The 25,699-nt window shown below is 38.3% G+C and overlaps 2 protein-coding genes across 7 annotated transcripts in view; one reads left to right on the top strand and one right to left on the bottom strand.

The window, feature by feature from the left end:
- Nucleotides 1–3,170, bottom strand: part of LOC133545299 (gastrula zinc finger protein XlCGF57.1-like) — a 229,705-nt gene extending 226,535 nt beyond the window's left edge. For 5 of the 6 annotated variants that reach the window (XM_061890738.1, XM_061890736.1, XM_061890733.1 and 2 more), the window contains exon 1: nucleotides 2,760–3,170. In XM_061890738.1, coding sequence (XP_061746722.1) covers nucleotides 2,760–2,862 — 103 coding nt within the window. In that variant the 5' untranslated portion in view covers nucleotides 2,863–3,170. Of the gene's footprint in view, nucleotides 1–346; nucleotides 478–2,759 lie in introns of those variants that run through there. The other variant, XM_061890732.1, reaches the window with a different exon arrangement.
- The window catches only part of LOC133545340 (gastrula zinc finger protein XlCGF28.1-like), a 118,684-nt gene that overhangs the window by 32,322 nt on the left and 60,663 nt on the right, over nucleotides 1–25,699 (top strand). The gene's annotated exons all lie outside the window — the stretch shown is intronic.

The raw sequence follows: 25,699 nt of genomic DNA, 5'->3' as shown, positions 1-25,699 counted from the left end.
CCTTGCCTTTACCAGAAGTAGCAGACGGTGTGCGCGTGACGTCACGGGTTGTAGGGCTCCTCACATCCTCACAAAGTTTATAATATGAGCCTCCAGCAGTAAGAGCTATTCGGACCGAGAAAGCAACAATTTCCCCATTAATTTGAGCGAGGATGAAAGATTCGTGGATGAGGAAAGTTAGAGTGAAGCCCATAAAAAAAATAAAAAAAATAAAAAAGGTGAGGCTTCAAGTGGCGGCAGTGGGACCGTTTCAGATGTAATTAGACACATTTACTAGGATAATTCTGGAAGATCCCTTATCTGCTTATTGTTTTTATAGTGTTTTAGTGAGATTGTAAAGTCATACCTGAAAGTCGGATGGCTGCGGTGACCGCGAGCGTCTCTGAGAGAAGCCGAGAAGCCAAGATCACTGCAGCTGCCTTTTTGACAGCTACAGGAGGAGGTCCAGTAATCCACCCAAGTCTCCGGTAAGAGCCGACTTAACATCACAATTTTTCCATCCAAAAACTGGCTGGTTGACGTAGAGAAACATGTTTTGCTTGACTGCTCAGTGTTAAAGCTTTTAAACAAACAAAAAAACACCCGCTGTGTTTTGGTTGCTAAAGGCAGCTGCAATCCACCGCCTTCCACCAACAGCATTATTCTTTATAGTCTCCATTATTAATTGAACAAATTGCAAAAGATTCAGCAACACAGATGTCCAAATTACTGTGTGATTATGCGATTAAAATAGATGACTTTTAGTCATGTGTGGTGCTGGGCTAATATGTCCGCTACAACCAGAGATGTCACAAACACGCATCATCATTCCGCGAAGTTTTCAACAAGAAACTCAGCGGGAAATTTAAAATTGTAATCTAGTAAATTAAACTGGCCGAATTGGCATGTGTTGCAATTTTATGATTTCATCATTGATGTATAAACTATCAGACTGCATGGTCGGTAGTAGTGGGTTTCAGTAGGCCTTTAACCCCCAATTCCAACTCTTGATGCTGAGTGCCAAGCAGGGAAGTAATGGGTCCCGTTTTTATAGTCTTTGGTATGAATCAGTCAGTGTTTGAACTCACAACCTACCGATCTCAGGGCGGACACTCTAACCACTAGGCCACTGAGTAGGTGGATGTAGTAGGTGTTGTAGTAGGTTAAAGGGGAACATTATCACAATTTCAAAAGGGTTAAAAACAATAAAAATCAGTTCCCAGTGGCTTGTTGTATTTTTTTAAGTTTTTTTCAAAATTTTACCGGTCTCGGAATATCCCTAAATAAAGCTTTAAAGTGCCTTATTTTCGCTCTCTGCGAAGACACTGGCCATTTCCCTGTGACGTCATACAGTGCTGCCAATGTAAACAAACAATGGGAATAGCACAGCAAGATATAGTGACATTAGCTCGGATTCAAACTCGGATTTCAGCGATTTAAGCGATTCAACAGATTACGCATGTATTGAAACGGATGGTTGGAGTATGAAAGTATTGAAAAAGAAACTGAAGCTATTGAGCGAATAGCTATTGACGCTATTCATAGCCATAGCATGGCTGAATAGCTGCGTTAGCATCGCCGGTAAAACGATCAGGACTTTTGCATCTTTTGACACTGGAGCAACTTAAATCCGTCGATTGGTAAGTGTTTTTTTCGCATTAAATGTGGGTGGAAGGAAACGTAATATAGTTGCAAATGCATCTACAGGTTATCCATACATCTCTGTGCCATGTCTGCTATAGCACCGCCGGTAAATAGCATGTCAGCATCGATTAGCGTAGCATGTTAGCATCGATTAGCTGTCAGTCAACATCAACAAAACTCACCTTTGTGATTTCGTTGACTATCGTTGCAAATGCATCTGCAGGTTATCCATACATCTCTGTGCCATGTCTGCCTTAGCATCGCCGGTAAAATGTGGAGACACTTTGGTACATTCAATGGGGGTCTGGCGGCAGACACTTTCGCATCTTCGGGCCAGTGGTGCAACTTGAATCCCTCCCTGTTAGTGTTGTTACACCCTCCGACAACACACCATTGAGGCACGATGTCTCCAAGGTTCCAAAAAATAGTCAAAAAAACGGAAAATAACAGAGCTGAGACCCGGTGTTTGTAATATTTTGAAAATGAAAATGGCGGGTGTGTTACCTCGGCGACGTCACATTCTGACGTCATCGCCTCCAGCGCGATGACAGAAAGGCGTTTAATTCGCCAAAATTCACCCATTTAGAGTTTGGAAATCGATTAAAAAAATAGATGGTCTTTTTTCTGCACCATCAAGGTATATATTGACGCTTGCATAGGTCTGGTGATAATGTTCCCCTTTAATGGCTGCACCAATATGAAGGAAATAACAGGTCAGTATAGCTTTTACACACATATATAACTTGTCAAACCTGCCAGCTAGCAGGCTAGGTTTACAGTGTCGGTTACCATGGTAACTGACTCTGACTTTGTCTTACCTCTCTTATTTTTGGAGGTAAAACTCTTGAGCTTTACATACTCAGGACTTTGCACTTAACCTGCTCTCTGGAATATTCCCCCGGTGACTGTGTGAGTTTTGTGTAAACATGTTGATACACATTGTTACAAACTGAGAGGAACATCAACCTCTCATAAATATTGTGTGTCTGAAACTGTCTCATTTTATGAACAATGTAAAACAATCAGTACATAATCCTCACATGACAATTCATCTTCTTATAGACAATTTATTCAGGAATAGTGTTGATAATGAAATATAAAGTTAGTAAACATGTGAGAGTAAGAAGTAAACAAACCTGTTCTGTGTAACACAACTTGATGTTTTTGTTGTTGTCGCTCCTTCTCCTCTTTTGTTGGACAAAGTTCCTCCTCGTACTTTGCTATCATTTTTTCGCACATTTTCACACAATCACAACACTTTACACTCACATTAGTTCCCTACTTAGCGATGTTTAAATAACTTCCGCGTCTCTTTGTTAGCAGCTAACAAGCTAAGCTAACTAGCCAGCTAAACTAGCTGCAAGCTACCTTAAGTGAAGCTATCAAACAGGAGAAGTGTCAAAGTGCGCTCAGACTAATGTATCCGGCTACAAACAATTATTAACCGTGTGTACTCTATTACACAACATATATGTAAGAATACAGAAATATAATGCCCGCGTTTAGGCCTTTTCCGCCAGACGCCATTTTGCTTTATCACCCGATCGGTCCACGCATGCGCATACCCGACGTCACTTCCGCCAACTTGTTTTGCCACACTTACTTACCATGGTTCTTTTGTGTCATCTGTATTTCAATAACAATGTCATCATAAACCATTACATACAAAACAAACGTTATTAAAAATACGGTGTTTATTATGAAACCGCAAGGATCTGTACACAGACATGAAACATGAACCATAATTAATGTTTACATATATGTAAACATTAAGTATACGTGTGTAAATGTGTATGTATGTATAATTTTATTTGAATATACTTTGTATTGACACATTTATTATCAAACTATTTTGGTGTTAAATATATATCAGTCTGTCTTTTTATGCAAACAAACTCCAACGTCCCTTTGACTCTCCTGCGCATGACACATCTCGCGAGAGCAGAGTGGTACCGTCTTGTAACCTCAAATGTGCGAACTGTCGTGAAAGCACATTGACGCAGAAATAAATAAGCAGCGTCATTATTTGCTCTCCAGTTTGTAAATATTAATGTCATAAAATAGATATTTAATTATTTATTCTAGGTTAAAATCTACCCGTTGCGTGAGAAGCACTTAGATGCTTCTCGTGCTCGTTTATTGTTAATTAGCTTAGCTCGCTAGTTAGCTTAGCTTGTTAGCTGCTAAAAGAAGTTATCAACACATCGCTAAGTGTAGATCAAGTGTGAGAGTAAAGTGTTGTGATTGTGTGAAAATGTCTACATTACAAATGTTGAGAGCGTTGGTGGATGAGCGACTAACTGCTGCCGTTGAAGAAATATTTGTAGTGTTAGGAAGAACGATAGCAGAATACGAGGTGGAACTTTCTAGAACAAAGGAGGAAAACTATCAACTACTGGACGCTCTTTTCACGAAAAATCAAGTTGTGTCACACAAAACAGGTTTGTTTACTTATTACTTTCAAATGTTTACTTATTTGATATTTGACTAATAACAAGAAAATTACATTAGGAATATATAATATAATCACAATGACCAGTGGTGGAACAAGTCAGAGCTGGGCCGGGGGCGGCCCCCATGACGGGGCCCCCTATACCCAAATAATAAAGCTAATTCTAACATCATTTTACAACATACTCATGCCTCTCTGGGTTTACTGCCAACAGTCCTTGACCAGGTTTTAAAACGTTTGCCAGCCATTTTTGCTGACATTCGTATTTATTTTCTCACTTTCACCACAGCATCAACCCATTCACAGGATGTAGAAAAATGATCAAAGGGGAATCTGATTTTTTTATTTTATTTTGCCTGTCACAATGCTTATCTATGACAATATATTTTTATTTGTATGCATTCTAATTCCTAAACAAACGTTAGCAACTATCCTAATTCCAACAAAAGAGTCAATGCCTCTATTCTTCTCACAAAGCCCCCTAAATAAGAATTAGTTGATCAATATAATATACCCAGAAGTTATTTTTTAAATGCTATCTATTTAAAACATGCTGTAAAAATGTATATCCTCTGGAAATTTGCCCTAAAGCCACAAACTGGAGGATACATTTTTATTTCAGATACAATTTTAGAAAATATAGTTAAAAGTTTTATGGAAATTTTCAGTGTGCTTTTTTACGCTTTCCAACCAAACCTTAGAAGACCTTTTGTATGCAGTTTGAAAGGCGCAGCCAGAGAAAATAAACACACAGACGGTGTATCCATGACTGCAAAGTTATTGCCTTCATTTTCATTGACCGTTTGTTGATTGACTAATGCGTTAATACCTCTGGACATTGACTTTCAATCTTCCTGTCAATCACACAAACATGCTTGTGAGGGAGTTTTCTGTGCCTACGTACCTTTGACACATCCACACACCCACTGGAGTGACATTTTTCCCCACATTTTCCTACCTATTCAAACAATTCCAACATCAAACTAACACTTTCTCAAAATCCAAACTAAATTCCGGTTTTCGTGGAAATTCAAACTCTTCAACATTCAAACCATTCCAACATTCAAACTATTCTTACATTCATACTACATTCTGTCAACCTTTCAGTTCAACTTCAGCATTGGAGCATTCGCACGTAATTACTTAAGAATTGCTTCATCTAAATATTATTATTATTATTATTATTATAACTAAATGTAACTTACCACATTGAATGTGATGACTGCATGAAAGATGTCTTCTCAGTTCTCACTCTAACACAATTTGAGTGTCTAGAAACACATAAATTAATCTAATCCATTATTATTATTATTACGGTAAATAAGTGATCTTTTGAAGGAATAGTCAGTTATCGGATTACTTCTTCCCAGTTTTACTGTGGTGACACTATCTAAATGAAAGCAAAACCGATGTCATCTTTCTTGGCCAACATATTGACTGTGCTCGTCCTTTTTTAGAGTAGACATGGCTCTCAAGATAAATGTGAAAATCACTGTAATTATTGTCCACCAGCAGGGGGAGCTCATCACTAGTACTACTGCGTGGAGGCTGGCATGTGGTACATTATTTCCTGTGTGTGTATGACTTATTCAGAGGGAGAACAGCACACTAGTATGGATTGCAGGAATGACTTTTAAGATGTTGTTGTACGAATGAGGTGGATTGGACATTGGCCTGGGAAGGCATTCCCTTGAAGGTTTTCTTCATGTGTCAGCTGGAAGTACACTGACTGCTGTGAGGGGAAACTGATGAGATTGTGAGATCACATGTTGGTGCAGGACAATGTCTCATGTGACTGAGCAAAGCTGGACTTTTCTAAAGAATGATTGTTTTCTCCTGTCCCGCAGATGTCGAAGAAGAACCTCTACCTCATGAGCAGGAAGAAGAGCCACAATTTCCCAACATACATGAGGAAGAAGAGGTACCACATTCCCAACACATTAAAGAGGGAAGGCAGGAGCCACAGACCCCCTACATTAAAAACGAAGCAGCAGAACACAGCATCAGTCAGGAGGGAGAGCATATTGAAGGACTGGAGGAGTTCCCAGTGACTGTGAAGAGTGAAGATGATGAGGTCAAAGGTGAAAGTGAGGAGAGGGGAGGGGGGTAGCCTCCAAGCAGCAGCTCAACACAACACATGACAACAGAAGCTGATGGAGACCACTGTGGAGGATCACAAGCAGACAAGCTCTTAGCTCCACTATCAGATAGTGAGGACACAACGTCACACTCTCCTGACACTGATGATGAAGACTCTAAAGATGATAAGACATGTCACACTGACAACACTCACTTCACATGTTCTCTCTGTGACAAAACTTTTAAAGATATTTGGCATCTGAAAAGACACACGAGAACACACACTGGAGAAAAACCTTATGTCTGTCCAATCTGTAGTAAAGGTTTTGTACAAAGAAACCATTTGGAAGTACACATGAGAAGACACACTGGTAAGAAACCTTACACATGTTCATTCTGCAACAAAAGCTTTTGTGACCAATCAAACCTTGTAGCACACATGAGAACACACAAAGGAGAGAAAATGTTGAGTTGCAGTGTGTGTGGTGAAAGATTCTCTTCTAAGTACCAGTGTAAGAAACACAAGTGTGCTGGTGAGAACAGCAGCAGCAAATGAAACTGCAGGATTTGAAATAAACTGTCAAGACTTTAATTTTGACTTTCTAACAACATCAGCACATAGAACATGAGTGACATTGTTGTTTGTGTAACTATCTTTTTTAAATGCTTCCTCATTTATAGATTGGATAGTTTGAAATATAGAAGTGTTACATATCTGTATTTCTATTGTACTTTAACTTTAATTGCTAAAGGGGAACATTATCACCAGACCTATTTAAGCGTCAATATATACCTTGATGCTGCAGAAAAAAGACCATGTTTTTTTTTAACCGATTTACGAACTCTAAAAGGGTGAATTTGGCGATTTAAACGCCTTTCAATTGTTCGCCTGTCGGAGCGATGACCTTTCACCCGTGACATCACATCGTGAAGCGACCCGCCATTTTCTCAAACACAGTACACACACCAAGTCAAATCAGCTCTGTTATTTTCCGTTTTTTCGACTGTTTTCTGGTACCTTGGAGACATCATGCCTCGTCGGTGTGTTGTCGGAGGGTGTAACAACACGAACAGGGATGGATTCAAGTTGCACCAGTGGCCAAAAGATGCGAAAGTCCCTTGTTTGTTCTGCACATTTTACCGACGACAGCTATGCTACGACAGAGATGGCAAGAATGTGTAGATATCCTGCGACACTCAAAGCAGATGCATTTCCAACGATAAAGTCAACGAAATCACAAAAGTGAGTTTTGTTGTTGTTATTGATTTATGTGCTAATCAGACATCTTTGCTCACGGCATGACTGCAAGCTAATCGATGCTAACATGCTATTTAGGCTAGCTGTATGTACATATTGCATCATTATGCCTCATTTGTAGCTATATTTGCGTCCAGCCTTTCCCTCCACCCACATTTAATGCCAAACAAACACATACCAACCTTTGGTTAGAAGGCGATCGCCGAATTCGTCCGCGCTTCCCCCCGTGCCGCTGTCTGTCGTGATATGGCTCAATAGCTTCTGTTTCTTCTTTAATTTAGTTTTCGGTACCTGCCTCCACACTCCAACCATTCGTTTCAATACATGCGTAATCTGTTGATTCGCTTAGGCCGCTGAAATCCGAGTCTGAATCTGAGCTACTTTGCTATACCTTTCTGTGCTATCCGCCATGTTTGTTTTTGGTGGCTTCACGCAGTGACGTCACAGGACAATAGACGGGTGGATATAGCGATGGTGTAAATCAGTCACTTTGATGCCGTTTTTGCGTGATGGGTAAAATTTTGAGAAAAACTTCATAAAATAAAATAAACCACTGGGAACTGATTCTTTTTGGTTTATAACCATCCAGAAATTGTGATAATGTTCCCCTCTAATAATCTCATAGATTAGCCCAGTAGTTCTCAAATGGGGGGGTACACGTACCCATGGGGGTACTTGAAGGTATGCCAAGGGGTACGTGAAATTTTTAAAAAATATCCTAAAAATAGCAACAATTCAAAAAGCCTTTATAAATATATTTATTGAATAATACTTCAACAACATATGAATGTAAGTTCATAAACTGTGAAAAGAAATGCAACAATGGAATATTCAGTGTTGACAGCTAGATTTTTTGTGGACATGTTCCATAAATATTGATGTTAAAGATTTCTTTTTTTTTTGTAAAGAAATGTTTGGAATTAAGTTGATGAATCCAGATGGATCACTATTACAATCCCCAAAGATGGAACTTTAAGTTGATGATTACTTCTACGTGTGGAAATCTTTATTTATAATTGAATCACTTGTTTATTTTTCAACAAGTTTTTAGTTATCTTTACATCTTTTTTTCCAAATAGTTCAAGAAAGACCACTACAAATGAGCAATATTTTACACTGTTAAACAATTTAATGAATAAAACATTGATGACATAGTGCTGTATTTTACTTCTTTATCTCTTTTTTTCAACCAAAAATGCTTTGCTCTGATTAGGGGGTACTTGAATTAAAAAAAATGTTCACGGGGGTACATCACTGAAAAAAGGTTAAGAACCACTGGATTGATGATATACATATTTACTGGTTCACATCTGAAACATCTTCTGGACCACTTCAGGAAGCAGATTATTATTTAATTTAGTCATCATTTGAACAGTTGTTTTTTTATTACTTTTTGAAATGTGTGACTTTATGAATCATTTGTTGGATTTCTATAATCAATTTTATTAATTATCTTCATTACTCTCTTTTGTAATATGATGATTTTTTTCCTGATTATTTTATATGTATGTCCCCAGACCTTTATGCAATATAAAAGTGAGAGAAAATGGCTAAAAAAAAATCCCATTTTTGGGTTTTAAACATTTTAATGTGTTTTTTTTTTTTTCAAACATCCCCAAAGCAATATCAATATCAATCAAAGTTCGGAGTGTCAGGCAAAAGCCAATATTGTACATCATCCCACAGAGATTTACTTTGCATACTGTTGGAGCTAAATCTCCGTATTTGTTTGTATGGTTTTTATTTAGTTTTCTCTAATTGATTGCTGACCTCTGTTGATGCTGAATTTCCTTTTCGGCAGATTGCTCCCCCCACTTTCTCTTGAGAACCAGGAAGTGTTGACAGGGATGAGACCGTTGCTATGGTGCGGTTGCCATGGTAACGTCATTTAATTGGGTTCAGGTGGGAGCACTCTGGGGCAATTGCATGGAGGACACACACTGTTTACGACGTGCATGGTCAGGTCTCACTGCTGTGACAATGTTCCATTCAAGCCAAGGTCAGCATACATTATGTTCTATAGCCTACATTTGATTTCATTTTTATAGCTTAAAATAAACAGATTGTCATATCCAAACACATTTCCTCAGTACTGGACATTGAATCATGTGCACGCGTAAAACTAGTCAACACAGTCGCCCTCAGTATCAGCTTAAAGGTAAAGGCTGTACATCCATCCATCCATTTTCTACCGCTTGTTCCCTCTGGGGTCGTGGGGGGCGCTGGTGCCTATCTCAGCTACAATTGGACGGAAGGCGGGGTACACCCTGGACAAGTCACCACCTCATCGCATGGCCAACACAGATGGACAGACAACATTCACACTCACATTCACACACTAGGGCCAGTTTTTAGTGTTTCAATCAACCTATCCCCAGGTCCATGTCTTTGGAAGTGGGAGGAAGCCGGAGTACCCAGAGGGAACCCACGCATTCACGGGGAGGACATGCAAACTCCACACAGAAAAATACCCAGCCTGGGATTGAACCCCAGACTACCCAGGACCGTCGTATTGTGAGGCAGACACACTAACCCCTCTGCCACCGTGAAGCGGTACTATTACCATAAGTCAACTTAACTACTACCATAACTCAACCTGTATTACTATCATAAGTCAACTTAACTACTACCATAACCCAACCTGTACTACTACCATAAGTCAACTTAACTACTACCATAACTCAACCTGTACTACTATCATAAGTCAACTTAACTACTACCATAACTCAACCTGTACTACTATCATAAGTCAACTTAACTACTACCATAACTCAACCTGTATTACTATCATAAGTCAACTTAACTACTACCATAACCCAACCTGTACTACTATCATAAGTCAACTTAACTACTACCATAACTCAACCTGTACTACTATCATAAGTCAACTTAACTACTACCATAACTCAACAAGTACTACTACCATAAGTCAACTTAACTACTACCATAACTCAACCTGTATTACTATCATAAGTCAACTTAATTACTACCATAACTCAACCTGTAGTACTACCATAAGTCAACTTAACTACTACCATAACTCAACCTGTACTACTATCATAAGTCAACTTAACTACTACCATAACTCAACAAGTACTACTATCATAAGTCAACTTAACTACTAACATAACTCAACCTGTATTACTATCATAAGTCAACTTAACTACTACCATAACTCAACCTGTATTACTATCGTAAGTCAACTTAACTACTACCATAACTCAACAAGTACTACTACCATAAGTCAACTTAACTACTACCATAACTCAACAAGTACTACTACCATAAGTCAACTTAACTACTACCATAACTCAACCTGTATTACTATAATAAGTCAACTTAACTACTACCATAACTCAACCTGTATTACTATCATAAGTCAACTTAACTACTACCATAACTCAACCTGTATTACTATCATAAGTCAACTTAACTACTACCATAACTCAACAAGTACTACTACCATAAGTCAACTTAACTACTACCATAACTCAACAAGTACTACTACCATAAGTCAACTTAACTTCTACCATAACTCAACCTGTATTACTACCATAAGTCAACTTAACTACTACCATAACTCAACCTGTACTACTATCATAAGTCAACTTAACTACTACCATAACTCAACAAGTACTACTATCATAAGTCAACTTAACTACTACCACAACTCAACCTGTATTACTATCATAAGTCAACTTAACTACTACCATAACTCAACCTGTACTACTACCATAACTCAACCTGTACTACTATCATAAGTCAACTTAACTACTACCATAACTCAACAAGTACTACTACCATAAGTCAACTTAACTACTACCATAACTCAACCTGTATTACTATCGTAAGTCAACTTAACTACTACCATAACTCAACAAGTACTACTATAATAAGTCAACTTAACTACTACCATAACTCAACCTGTACTACTATCATAAGTCAATTTAACTACTACCATAACTCAACCTGTACTACTATCATAAGTCAACTTAACTACTACCATAACACAACTTGTACTACTATCATAAGTCAATTTAACTACTACCATAACTCAACCTGTACTACTATCACAAGTCAACTTAACTACTACCATAACTCAACCTGTACTACTATCATAAGTCAACTTAACTACTACCATAACTCAACCTGTACTACTATCATAAGTCAATTTAACTACTACCATAACTCAACCTGTACTACTATCACAAGTCAACTTAACTACTACCATAACTCAACCTGTACTACTATCATAAGTCAACTTAACTACTACCATAACTCAACCTGTACTACTATCATAAGTCAACTTAACTACTGCCATAACACAACCTGTGCTACTATCATAAGTCAACTACTACCATAACTCAACCTGTACTATTATCATAAGTCAATTTGACTACTACCATAACTCAACCTGTACTACTATCATAAGTCAACTTAACTACTTTTTTTTCCTCCAGCGAACTTTGAGCAGACGGGCGATTACCTCATCCAACCTCCGAAAAAGCGAGGGCCAAGCGCCGTCGTCGGCGCTTCAGAGACGATACAAACGCAAAGGTGCTGTAAACTCGAAGAGCAAAAATAATGTGACGACTGTATTGCTTCCTCCGTGTTTGTTTCTGTGGACAGTTGTTGCTGTTTTTCCTCCGCAAGTGCATCAGAACTACTAGTGACCTCGCGTGGTGAACAGGCGGGAGAGGCGTTAGCAGTGTCGACTGTGGAAGGCTAGTCTATGCCACTCAGGTAATTTATGGACCTTTCATGTCAAATATCTCCATTTTCAAAAATCTTTGGTGGACCCAGCTAGTAAGGCTAAAGCTTATAGTTCTTCCAAAATATTTGTGCACTTCAAAGATCTCAGAAACTTCATGGAAATGCAGAAAAAATGGATTAAAAAAAAAAGTAATGTAGCTTAAAATCTTTTTATATATATTTTATTATTATTGTTAGTATTATTATTAATCAGTCCAACAGGGACGGCGTGGCGCAGTGGGAGAGTGGCTGTGCGCAAACCGGGGGTCACTGGTTCAAATCCCACCTAGAGCCAACCTCGTCACGTTTGTTGTGTCCTGAGCAAGACACTTCACCCTTGCTCCTGATGGGTGCTGGTTGGCGCCTTGCATGGCAGCTCCCTCCATCAGTGTGTGAATGTGTGTGTGAATGGGTAAATGTGGAAGTAGTGTCAAAGCGCTTTGAGTACCTTGAAGGTAGAAAAGCGCTATACAAGTACAACCCATTTATCATTTATTTACTACCATAACTCAACCTGTACTACTTTCATAAGTCAACTTAACTACTACCATAACTCAACCTGTACTACTATCATAAGTCAACTTAACTACTACCATAACTCAACCTGTACTACTATCATAAGTCAACTTAACTACTACCATAACTCAACCTGTACTACTATCATAAGTCAACTTAACTACTACCATAACTCAACCTGTACTACTATCATAAGTCAACTTGACTACTATCATAACTCAACCTCTACTACTATCATAAGTCAACTTAACTACTACCATAACTCAACCTGTACTACTATCATAAGTCAACTTAACTACTACCATAACTCAACCTGTACTACTATCATAAGTCAACTTGACTACTATCATAACTCAACCTCTACTACTATCATAAGTCAACATGACTACTACCATAACTCAACCTGTACTACTAACATAAGTCAACTTAACTACTACCATAACCCAACCTGTACTACTACCATAAGTCAACTTAACTACTACCATAACTCAACCTGTACTACTATCATAAGTCAACTTAACTACTACCATAACTCAACCTGTACTACTATCATAAGTCAACTTAACTACTACCATAACTCAACAAGTACTACTACCATAAGTCAACTTAACTACTACCATAACTCAACCTGTATTACTATCATAAGTCAACTTAACTACTACCATAACCCAACCTGTACTACTACCATAAGTCAACTTAACTACTACCATAACTCAACCTGTACTACTATCATAAGTCAACTTAACTACTACCATAACTCAACAAGTACTACTACCATAAGTCAACTTAATTACTACCATAACTCAACCTGTATTACTATCATAAGTCAACTTAATTACTACCATAACTCAACCTGTAGTACTACCATAAGTCAACTTAACTACTACCATAACTCAACCTGTACTACTATCATAAGTCAACTTAACTACTACCATAACTCAACAAGTACTACTATCATAAGTCAACTTAACTACTACCATAACTCAACCTGTATTACTATCATAAGTCAACTTAACTACTACCATAACTCAACCTGTATTACTATCGTAAGTCAACGTAACTACTACCATAACTCAACAAGTACTACTACCATAAGTCAACTTAACTACTACCATAACTCAACAAGTACTACTACCATAAGTCAACTTAACTACTACCATAACTCAACCTGTATTATTATCATAAGTCAACTTAACTACTACCATAACTCAACCTGTACTACTATCATAAGTCAACTTAACTACTACCATAACTCAACCTGTATTACTATCATAAGTCAACTTAACTACTACCATAACTCAACCTGTACTACTATCATAAGTCAACTTAACTACTACCATAACTCAACCTGTACTACTTTCATAAGTCAACTTAACTACTACCATAACTCAACCTGTACTACTATCATAAGTCAACTTAACTACTACCATAACTCAACCTGTACTACTATCATAAGTCAACTTAACTACTACCATAACTCAACCTGTACTACTATCATAAGTCAACTTAACTACTACCATAACTCAACCTGAACTACTATCATAAGTCAACTTGACTACTATCATAACTCAACCTCTACTACTATCATAAGTCAACTTGACTACTACCATAACTCAACCTGTACTACTAACATAAGTCAACTTAACTACTACCATAACTCAACCTGTACTACTATCATAAGTCAACTTAACTACTACCATAACTAAACCTGTACTACTATCATAAGTCAACTTAACTACTACCATGACTCATGTTTCCTTTGATGTAAAGGTTGCAGAGCACTGTTATTAATGAAGGCATTTACAGTATATTATTTACCCATTTGTTTTACATTTCTTCATACTTGTGAGTACACATAAATCTCTCTCAGTTCATATTTACTGGTTCACATCTGAAACATCTTCTGGAAGCATATTAATATTTACTTTATATCATTTGAGCAGTGGTGTTTTAAACAAGATCATTCAATTTTAAAATGTGACATTTGAAGTAATGTTGCTGGGAAGTACACCAAATGAAAAAAGAGGGGAGAGATATAAGCAATGATTTAATAAATGTCTGTCAAAAGAACCCCAAACGATTGCAGAATGGGAACAAAAAATCTGATTATTTACAATTTGGAGCAAATTACATTTTTGCAAATATACGTCATCAAAAAAAGGAAAAACCTACTGAAAAAATTGAATTAAAAAAAATGATTATTAGCATTGCCGGCTCTACGCAGGGGCAAGAGGGGGCTGAGCCCCCTTTAATAAATGTGTTGCCCCCTCAAATCAAAATTTGAGAAAGCAAATTTTAATAAACTCACAAAATTACTACATTACAAGTTGATAAAATTATCTGCACTAGCGGAAAAATCCGCCGAAAAAGGGACACACACGATATAGTAGTGTCGGCTTCCCTCTCATCCCTCCCTCCGCTGTGCGTGTATTCACCATTCCACATTCCACAGGCTGCGCAGCAGACACACACCCGCACACACTCCTCAGCCCTCAGTAAACATCCAATCACTGTTGCAGTATGAAAGTAAAAGAAAAGGAAAAGTTGTCTACATTTATTAAATACTTGTTAGGATGGGTGTATATGTGTAGTCTTATCTGTCATAAACATGTTTATCGTCGTGGACTTTCGGTGCTACGGAGTTCCTTTTTTTTTTTTTTTTTTTTACACTTGACAGCGGAGGCTCTGAGCAGCAGTGGTTTGGAAGGCAGAGAGCCTCCACTGTCACTGTAAAAAGCTACAAGTCATTTATGATGCTGTTAATGACGGTAAAAATGAAACATAAGGTGTATATCCTGCTTAGCAGTCCTCCTCTGCTGTCCTCTGTTCAGAGCAGAGTCCCTAGCAACGGCCCGTTTTACTTAGCAACGGTCTGGCAATCGACTGCTGGAATTCTTTTTCTGTTGTTTTTCTTGTAATTCTACATAGTCAACCTTTAATGTTTCAATTTACATTTTGTAATAAACAAATTATAAGTTTCATTTGATATGACCAAGACACCTAAAAACAAAAACACAGCCGTTTTCATCAATTTACAAGCAAGTGGGCAACACACATACATTGGAGTGAATGAATTTTGTGCCCAGATGAGTGCCCACGTCCACTGCATGTGACAAACTGAAGACAAGTGACCTGTGTCTGACAGACCCCCACGTAAACCCCCGCCCCAGGCTGTAGTCCTGTACTGTTGTTTTTCTTCATGTAATCACAGCGGGTTTTTTCTGTTGTCGTTCAAGCCTACTTATTTTCTGCTCCAGCTTCCAGCAGCTCACAAAGAGAAAGTTAATGCTCTGTAATGCATCCATTGTTCAGAGTATTTAAAAAGTCTAGTCCTGCTCCTGCATGTAGTAGTAGCAATGATGCTACTGCTAGTACATCAGGGACAGCAGCTAGCAATACTGCACCTTTAGCACCAGCAAGCACTGTTTCTCCTGTACCAGCTCCCTCCGTCCCCCCAACAAGCGCTCCCCCAAAGCAGCCTGCTCAGCTACCCAGTGACTTAAATGGCAATGCACCATCTCAGCCAATACTGGGTGGCTACCCAAAGCGTGCATTTGGTACAACATTAAGATCATTCAATCCTGCCTGGTACCGCACACGACCATGGCTAGAGTATTCTGTGGTGCGAGACGCCTGCTTCTGTTTCCCCTGTCGGGAATATGGCAGCACTGTTAATGTTTCCCTCCCTGAGGGATTGCCACCTTATTGTGGTCAGGGGGGTTGCGTGCCTCAGTGACCGTAAGAGCTATACCAGCAGGAGCTTAGTCTTCGGATGGGACACCCAAGTTGGACAGGTCTGAAGGTAGAGGCCTGACAAAGTGCAATCCACTACTCCAGGTTGGGGTTGGACACATAGCTAAAGACCCATTTCAATGAAGAAAGCATCGTTACTATAAGCACAGAAAAAAAAGTGCTGGAGCATGATGTGTACACATGATGCCCCCTTCACATTTCTGACTGCCCCCTCATATAAGCATGCCTAGAACTGCCCCTGATTATTAGTAATAAAAGACACTCGTGTATGTACTTAGCATGTTTAATTGTGTGCGTATACACTTTGGAGGTGTAACAGAAAAACAAAGGCGCCACATATGCTGTGTCCACATGTTGTCTGCTCACTATACATCCATTAATTGTTACTTCATCAAACTTGACGCCAAATATTTGTGCATTTTTTTTGAGAACGACAATGACTGAATGTTTGACGAAAAACAAAAATATATTTTTTTATTAGTACATCCTTTGTACAGCAGATGGCGCCCTTGTATTGTGCAAATGATCAAAGAGGAAGTAAAACGTTTTGAGGTCTTGTGACTGACATATTTTCTGCTTTGCTTGATCACACTTGGGAGAGTTCAGCATCATAATAAAGTACATTCAATACTTGTTGGAATATCCTTTTAATAGACTTCAGAATGTAACGCTTGCCAAAAAGTAATATTGAGTATTGAACAAAACGTAATGAACTTCAATATGATTTATGTAATTAAAATAACTGAGATTAAGGTTGTTTTTATTCCAAAAATATGTGTCAGTAATTATATTTTTTCCACATCACTGTTTGTTAAGTGCCATAATGTATAGTTAAGGGCTGATTTCAGCTTTTATTTCAGCTTTTATTTCAAAAACTCAACAGTACTGAATAAGTTGTATTATATTTTTAACTTTTCAGATTTCGATCCAGTAACTTTTAACCAGAAAATATGTGTCAATAATTTCAAAATATACTGCAAGTCACTTTTTGTAGGCATCATGTTGTAATTTATGGGTTATATTTAACATAAAGTCCACTTTTAACACGTAAGAGTACTCAGAGGTGGGACAAAGTCATTGCTTGCAAGTCACAAGTAAGTCTCAAGTCTTTGCCCTCAAGTCTCCAGTCAAGTCCCAGGTTAAGACAAGCAAGTCCCGAGTCAAGTCTAAAGTCAAAACTGGAAAGTCTCAAGTCAAGTCCCAAGTCCTGCATTTTGAGTTTTGAGTCCTATTAACCACAGACTAATGTATTTAGACAGATTGTGTATGTTTTTAAAACGCTGTATGTATTTATTGAAAAAAAATAGTGCTGACATTGCACTTCATGATAGTACTATTAACCAGTTATTTTAAACATGTAACTCATTCCTTTACAGAATAAACACATTTGAAAAAACAAGTGCAACTGTACTTATTTGCACCAAAGTGTTAACATTGTATTTACATGTCATATTGCATTGAAACTAGTTCCACAGCAGTTTCCATCCTGCTCTTACCTTATCTCATTGATCTCATCTCATACTGTATGTGTTTATGTGTGCGTACACATGAAAAACAAATATATGAACGTAACAATAAACAGAGTTGTACTCTTTAGATGTCAGGGCCCTATTGAATTTGTACACATATTCTTAATATAGTATACAATTAAATGACCTTTATTTGACAATGTTTGTCTCTTTGTAAGTGGCTAAAATACGCGGTGCTGCTGACCGCCGTCTAACTTTATGTTACTGTGTGTGATACATACACTAACGTAACATTATGTGTAGGTACCTCATGCAACTCTGCTTAAAAAAAAATCACTTGACAAAAAGTATGAATAAGGTAGCGAACTGCAATGGACGCAACAGATTGTAGTGTTTTTAATGACGTTATATCCATAGACATCTTATAAGTAGACTCAGCATTGGCTGCTGTGACTCGAGCAATTTGGCCGTCATCTTGAAGTAGTGATAAGGAGCTGGCGAGCAGCCTAAACTGACAGTTGAGAGGTAGAAAACAAAGATGCCGGGCTGATGTTTAGCGTTTTCCTGCTCAAATGAGTGGACTGTTGAAAATAGGAATCAGGGGATTAGCTTTCACAAGTAAGATGGAACATTAACGTACTATTGGTTGTATTTTGTGAAAAGAATATTACCACAGAGTTGAGAAGGAGCAAAGATCTTCAATATTGGTATGTGAAAATCACAAAGAAATCTTCTGGGGGAGGATGACGCCCCTACAGGTATTTGGTTTACAAACGTTCAGGCCAACCTAAAACAGAATTCACCAGCCACCACTGATTATGATGCATTCTCATTTTGGGCAAAACATAAGACAATACCCTCTTAACGGTATAACTGTAAACAGGAATAAGTCTTCAGGAAATAATATTCAAATACTAACATTGTTGGGTAGGACAGACTTTGGTTTAATTCTGAATCCAGTGAAACAGATTGGTGATTTTAGCAGATTATATAGACTTTCAGGTGTTTATATGTTCAAGTATTTGGCAGACACTTTTATCCAAAGCAACATACATGAAAAATACATATAAAAAAATCACTGTAAACATGATCGTTTAGGGGAAGAATGGAATAGAAAATATCAATACAAAGTGTCAAGACAGAATAAACTACCTGCTGTTGCAGCAACACAGATAAAATATATTGGTCCGTAAGACATATAGATATCTAATATATTCATACATTGTTTATGTAGGATATACACATGTACATATAACCTAATCATATTGTTTCTTCAACTTAAAAATAGCTGACCGTTTTTTCCCCCTTCTCCAGGATTATTATTACCAGTTTTGATCTTGGACATCTGGTCACTTATAACATATAAGAATATTCTATTACCGTTAAGCAAACTACGAACACGCCAAAACATGTGTCCCTTACCATAGTTACACGTATGACAAAAAAGCGCATGAAAATGAGTGGTATTCAGTGAGGTAAAATGTGTTGACAGTTCATTGCTCCTGCCAAATGTATTGCACTGAGTGGAGTGGATCACCACTCCAAGATGGCGGCTGTGCGTCTCGTCTTGTCAGCGCCAGTAGGCAGTAGCGCTCCATGCTGCATCTACTTGTAAGATGTCTATGGTTCTAACGTTAGCAGTGAGTTTACAGCCTCACTGATTTAACTACACAGCAAATAAAAGTTACGTTACTCAGCCAATAAATGTCAGCTTACATTCAAAACTTGCCTTTGTGCAACTTCATATGTCGAACGAAGTTGGAAGTTGTTGCGTCTCCGTCTGTAATCTGCAAACCGCATGTTTTGTATACAGCAATTTGTTTTTCGTTGACCAAGTCGTAGTTTTAAAACCCGAAAGAAACTATTCTTCTTCTTCTTCTTCTTTTGTTTTTATGGCGGTTGGCAAGCAACCTTCTGGTGTGCATTACCGCCACCTACTGTGATGGAGTGTGGACCGAGGTGGATCCCTACTCTATATTCTTTTACTTAACCCAGTGTTTTTTAAATATGTGTATATTGCTTTATATCCTATGTTTTCTGAATGCAATCCTAATATACCTCCCACTTCTAACCTAATATTTTCTTTTGCTAACTTATTTTCCAGTATTTCTCTTTCTCTATTATATTTCCTACATTGTATTAAGACATGGTCAACATTTTCTATCTGGTGGCAAAAATCACACAGCCCTGTAGTATGTTTGCCTATCAATTTTAGTGAACTATTTAGATATGTATGGCCTAATCTCATTCTAGTAATAATGTCTTCTTCTTTCCTATTTCTACCCCCTCCTCCCATTACACCTACTCTCCTCTGGACTTTGTAAAACTCTCTACCTTTTGTTTCCTTATTCCAATTATCCTGCCACTTTTTATTGTGTTCTATCTTAATTATGCTCTTCACTTCTTCTTTACTGTGCTTAATCTCCATGTTTACTTCTGTTTTAGTGGTTGCTTGTTTTGCGTATCTATCAGCTAACTCATTTCCCTCAACTCCTACATGAGCAGGAACCCAGAGAAATGTTACCACACCTCCCGCTTTATTTATCCTGTAGTTTGCCTGAACTATTTCATAAACTATATATTGTCTTGTTTCTGATGTTGTGTTTTTTATGCTCGTCAATGCACTGCTGGAGTCCGACCACACGACTACTTTCCTAGCTTTGTTTTCCTCCATCCAGTTAACTGCCATATAAATTGCTACCAATTCCCCCGTAAAAACAGATAGTTTATCACTAATTTTTTATTCAACACTATATTTCTCTGTGGGATAACTGCAGCAGCTCCTACTTTACTATTTATAGTTTTTGATGCATCTGTGTATATCATAATATTATCAAAAAACATTTCCTCAATCCGTTGTTCTATTTGGTAACTATTTAAATGTCTATTCTTCAGTAACTGCATGTCTACCTTTGGGTTGTCATACATCCACGGTGGTATTGCAGGAATTGGTACTGTAGGGCTCACTTTAATATTGTCAATTTGTGTTTTGTTACATATATCTCCTATTATCCACCCAAAACTATTCATTTTTTTCTTCCCTTTTTCTTGGCAATTTATTAGCACTTGACGGGTTGGATGTCCTTGCTTGGATCCTTTTAAGTTTGCCCAATAAACTGCTGAGAGTTGATCTCTCCTGATGTCCAAAGGTTTTTCATTCATTTATACTTGTAATGCTGCCACTGGAGTAGATTTAGTAGCTCCACAACATAATCTTAACGCCTGCGACTGGATCCGGTCTATTTTCTCAAGTAGAGTTTTTGAAGCAGATTGATAAATAATGCATCCGTAGTCGATAACAGATGGAATTAAAGTGATATATATTGTTTTCAATGTCAACCTATCAGCCCCCCAATCTTTACCCCTCAAAGCCCTCATTATATTTAACACCTTTTTACTTTTCTCCACTATCTTGCTGATGTGGGTTGACCAGTTAATATTTTTATCAAACCATATTCCTAAATATTTAAATACTTGTACCTCTTCTATGTTTTCTCCATAGAGTTTTATTTGGAGCTTGTTTTGTACTTTCCTCTTCGTAAAATGTATGACTTTTGTCTTTCCAACAGAGAATCTTAAACCCCAAGCCGTCCCCCAGTCTTGAACATTATTCACCGCTTTTTGAATCTTCTTTTCTATATGATTTGTATTTCTACCTCTCTTCCACATCACTCCATCATCAGCAAACAATGCCACCTCCACTAACCCTTCCACTTCACTAAAAACTTCATTTATCATGATGGAAAATAGTACTGGACTTATTATACTCCCTTGTGGGGTCCCATTTTCCACTTCGTATTCTCTGCTATATTCATTCTCTATTTTTACTAATAATGTTCTACTTGTTAAAAAGTATTTTATCCATCTGTACATTCTTCCTCTAATCCCAATCCTATTTAGTTTCATCAGCAACCCCTGTTTCCACAACATATCATACGCTTTCTCTATGTCAAAAAATACCGCAATTATACTTTCTTTATTTATTTGTCCCTTTCTAATTTCCTCTTCCAGCTGCACTGCTGGGTCATTTGTGCTTCTTGCTTTGCGAAAACCACTTTGGTAGTTTTTTATCATTTCTTTTGACTCTAAATAATATATTAATCTTTAATTAATCATTTTTCCATTACTTTGGAAATAAACTATTTTTAGCATCATTTTTCCTCAATGGCACGTTGTTTGAGAGCTCTTCTTTGTTGGTTTTCCTGCAATTTGATTGGATGAATGCTGTGTGACGAAATTCACGTAGATGTAAGTTGATTGGCTGTTGTTCTGAAAGGTAGCGCACACGCTGTCACCGCACACACGCTGTCACACACATGCGTACATAATGGAAGATATGGAGCGCTCCTGAATAACTTTTTAATCATTGGGTTTTGGGGAAAGTTGCAAGTCATATTAAGTCAAAAGACTCAAGTCATTGATGTTAAAGGCCTACTGAAATGAGATTTTCTTATTTAAACGGGGATAGCAGCTCCATTCTATGTGTCATACTTGATCATTTCGCGATATTGCCATATTTTTGCTGAAAGGATTTAGTAGAGAACATCCACGATAAAGTTCGCAACTTTTGGTCGCTAATAAAAAAGCCTTGCCTGTACCGGAAGTAGCAGACGATGGGCGTGTGACGTCAGGGGTTGTAGGGCTCCTCACATCCTTATATTGTTTATAATCATAGCCAGCAGTAGCTAGAGCTATTCGGACCGAGAAAGCGACAATTTTCCCATTAATTTGAGCGAGGATGAAAGATTTGTGGATGAGGAAATTTAGAGTGAAGGACCAGAATTTTTTTTTTTTTTTTTAAAGTAAAAAAAATTAAAAGGCGATTGCGATTCAGATGTTTTTAGACACATTTACTAGGATAATTCTGGGAAATCCCTTATATTTCTATTGTGTTGCTAGTGTTTTAGTGAGTCAAATAGTACCTTAAAGTCGGAGGGGGTGTGGCCACGGGTGTGTTGACGCCAGAGCCTCTGAGGAAAGTCACACAGCTGCAACAGGACGCAAGCTCCGCTGATCTCCGGTAAGAGCCGATTATTACCACAATTTTCTCACCGAAAACTGCCGGTTGACATGTAGTCGGGATCCATGTTCGCTTGACCGCTCTGATCCATAGAAAAGCTTCACTTCCGGGAATTTTAAACAAGGAAACAGTGTGTTTGTGTGGCTAAAGGCTAAAAGCTTCCCACCTCCATCTTTCTACTTTGACTTCTCCATTATTAATTGAACAAATTGCAAAAGATTCAGCAACACAGATGTCCAGAATACTGTGTAATTATGCGATTAAAGCAGACTACTTATAGTTTGGATCGGGGTGGTAAATAATGTCCGCTACAACCCGAGATGTCAAACGAGTCATCATACCGAGACGTTTTCAACACGACACTTCGAGGGAAATTTAAAATTGCAATTTAGCAAACTAAAAAGGCCGTATCGGCATGTGTTGCAATGTTAATATTTCATCATTGATATATAAACTATCAGACTGCGTGGTCGCTAGTAGTGGGTTTCAGTAGGCCTTTAAAGTCTAAGTCGAGTTGCAAGTCTTTTTACATTTTGTCAAGTCGAGACTAAAGTCATCAAATTCATGACTCGAGTCGAAGTCATGTGACTTGAGTCCACACCTCTGCAAGCAGTTATGAACACTTACTTTCTTGAAAAAGTTTCTCATGTCCACTTTTCATCCGTTCACGTGTTTGTTCTGCAGCGCTGCGTGCTTCAAAGCTGCACACCTGCAGAACCGCAAGCAAGGTCGCAGAGAAAATGTGGACTGGATTTTGAGTGATGTGGGCATTTTCTATAGGAACAAGAGGAATGGATTGGATACCGACACGCTAAAGGGGCTCTCTACCTTACGCTATGAAGTGAGGGGAAACTAAGTGAATAATGACAGGTTATCTGATTATTTATGTAAACTCATATTCGAGCCACTTTATAATGAATGTGTCGACATGCATTTGTAAAAAAAAAAAGAAAAGAAAAAAAAAAAAAAAAAATATATATATATATATATATATATATATATATATAACACCAAATTATTTAGGGGGGCTTAAGAATATTTTAGGGGGGCTAGAGCCCCCCTAAAATAGGCCTAACAACGCCAATGATGGTTACTCTGCCGAGCTCGAGACAGCTCCGACACTCAGCAACGGCACATTATTAGCAGACTATAATTACTGGTTTGCAAAAAATGTTTTTACCCTCCCCAAATAGGTGAAATTACATAATCTCCCACGGCACACAGTGGTTGAAAAACTCTGCTCTAGAATATACATAATGGGACTAATAGTGAAGAAAGAAGCCCCTCAGTTCTCAGCTTTCTGGAAATGCAGGGCCCCAAAAAAATTTAAGGCGTGGCGCGGTTGGTAGAGTGGCCGTGCCAGCAACCTGAGGATTCCTGTTCCAATCCCTACCTTCTACCAACCTTGTCACGTACGTTATGTCCTTGAGTAAGACACTTCACTCTTGCTCCTATTGGTCGTGGTTAGGGCCTTGCATGGGAGCTCCCGCCATCAGTGTGTGAATGGGGAAATAGTGTCAAAGCGCTTTGGGTGTCAGGATTGCCACTGACTGTTTGTGTTTTAGTTTCTCTTTTGTGTGTTTAGTATTTCCTGTCCTTAGTTCCTGTCTAGTGCTCTTATTTTGTCAGGTTCCTGTCTTGTTCCCTGAATGCCGTGTTCCTCTTCAGTTGCGGCTGATTGGCACTTGGCCACACCAGTTGCCAATCAGCCCGCTCCTATTTCTACCTGCTTTGTCTTGTGTCAGTTGCTGGATCATTGTATTGTACCGTCATTCGGACTTGTCGTTTCCACATGTCACTCTTGTCGTGTCGATGTGATCATATCAGCTATTGCCTGTCGTGCTACATTTTGTCCTGGTCGTCGTAGCGGTAATCTGTCCTTGTTAGCCATTATCTATTTCCAGTTTTTCTGTTTGCTATCCACTAGCTTCCATGCTAAAGTTCCTTTTTATTTTTCTAGCTCCAGTGCTAGCTCCCTTAGTTTGTTATCCGCCTCGTGCGCGCTTTGTGTTTGTACCCTTTTGGTTTTGTTTTTGTCGTAGTATGTAATTAAATCATGTTTTCTCATTCCATGCCCGCCTCTATCGCTGCATCTTGGGGTTCATCATCAACTAACTGTGACATCGGGTACCTTGAAAGTAGAAAAGCGCTATACAAGTATAACCCAATTACCATTTAAGTTTAATATCCCTGCTGCATGGCCTTACTTTGAGAACTAAAACAGAGTCATTGCCCTCACAACCCTGTGACCCTGGAAAGAATACAGAGTATATATGTTGATCTCAGGGCATTCACTCAATCGCAACTGGTATAAATATTTAGGGTTGTGGCACTAGCCGGTAGACTAGATCTAGACTTTGTTACGCCTATGGATCATGTCTTGTGTAGGTCATGTTATGTTTTGTTTTTTGGACACTCAGTTCTGTTTTGCACTTCCTGGTTTGTTTTCGTCTCTATGCCAACTCATTGATTTTCACCTTGCCCTCAAGTCAGGCCCCTGTACTCAGCCCTCACACCTGTTAGTAATGATCACAGTTATTATTTAAGCCACAGTTACCAGGTAGTGAGTCTGGCAACTTCCCACATTACCTGTACCTACCTACATGCCTCCATATTCCTATCTGCTTCATGCCATGTTATGCTGTTCGTTTTGTCCAACCACCTAAGTTTTGTTGTTCATGCCACAGCGCAAGTGTTTTTTGTTCATGTTTATAGTTTATAGCCTCCGTGCTAGTTTTTTGTTTCATAGCCCCGTTTTTGTACTTCCGCCCTCGTGC

This window comes from Nerophis ophidion, linkage group LG28 (assembly GCF_033978795.1).
Source record: "Nerophis ophidion isolate RoL-2023_Sa linkage group LG28, RoL_Noph_v1.0, whole genome shotgun sequence".
NCBI lineage: Eukaryota > Metazoa > Chordata > Actinopteri > Syngnathiformes > Syngnathidae > Nerophis > Nerophis ophidion.
The sequence above is the reverse complement of the archived record's forward strand: the minus strand, read 5'-3'. Positions and strand labels throughout refer to the sequence as shown.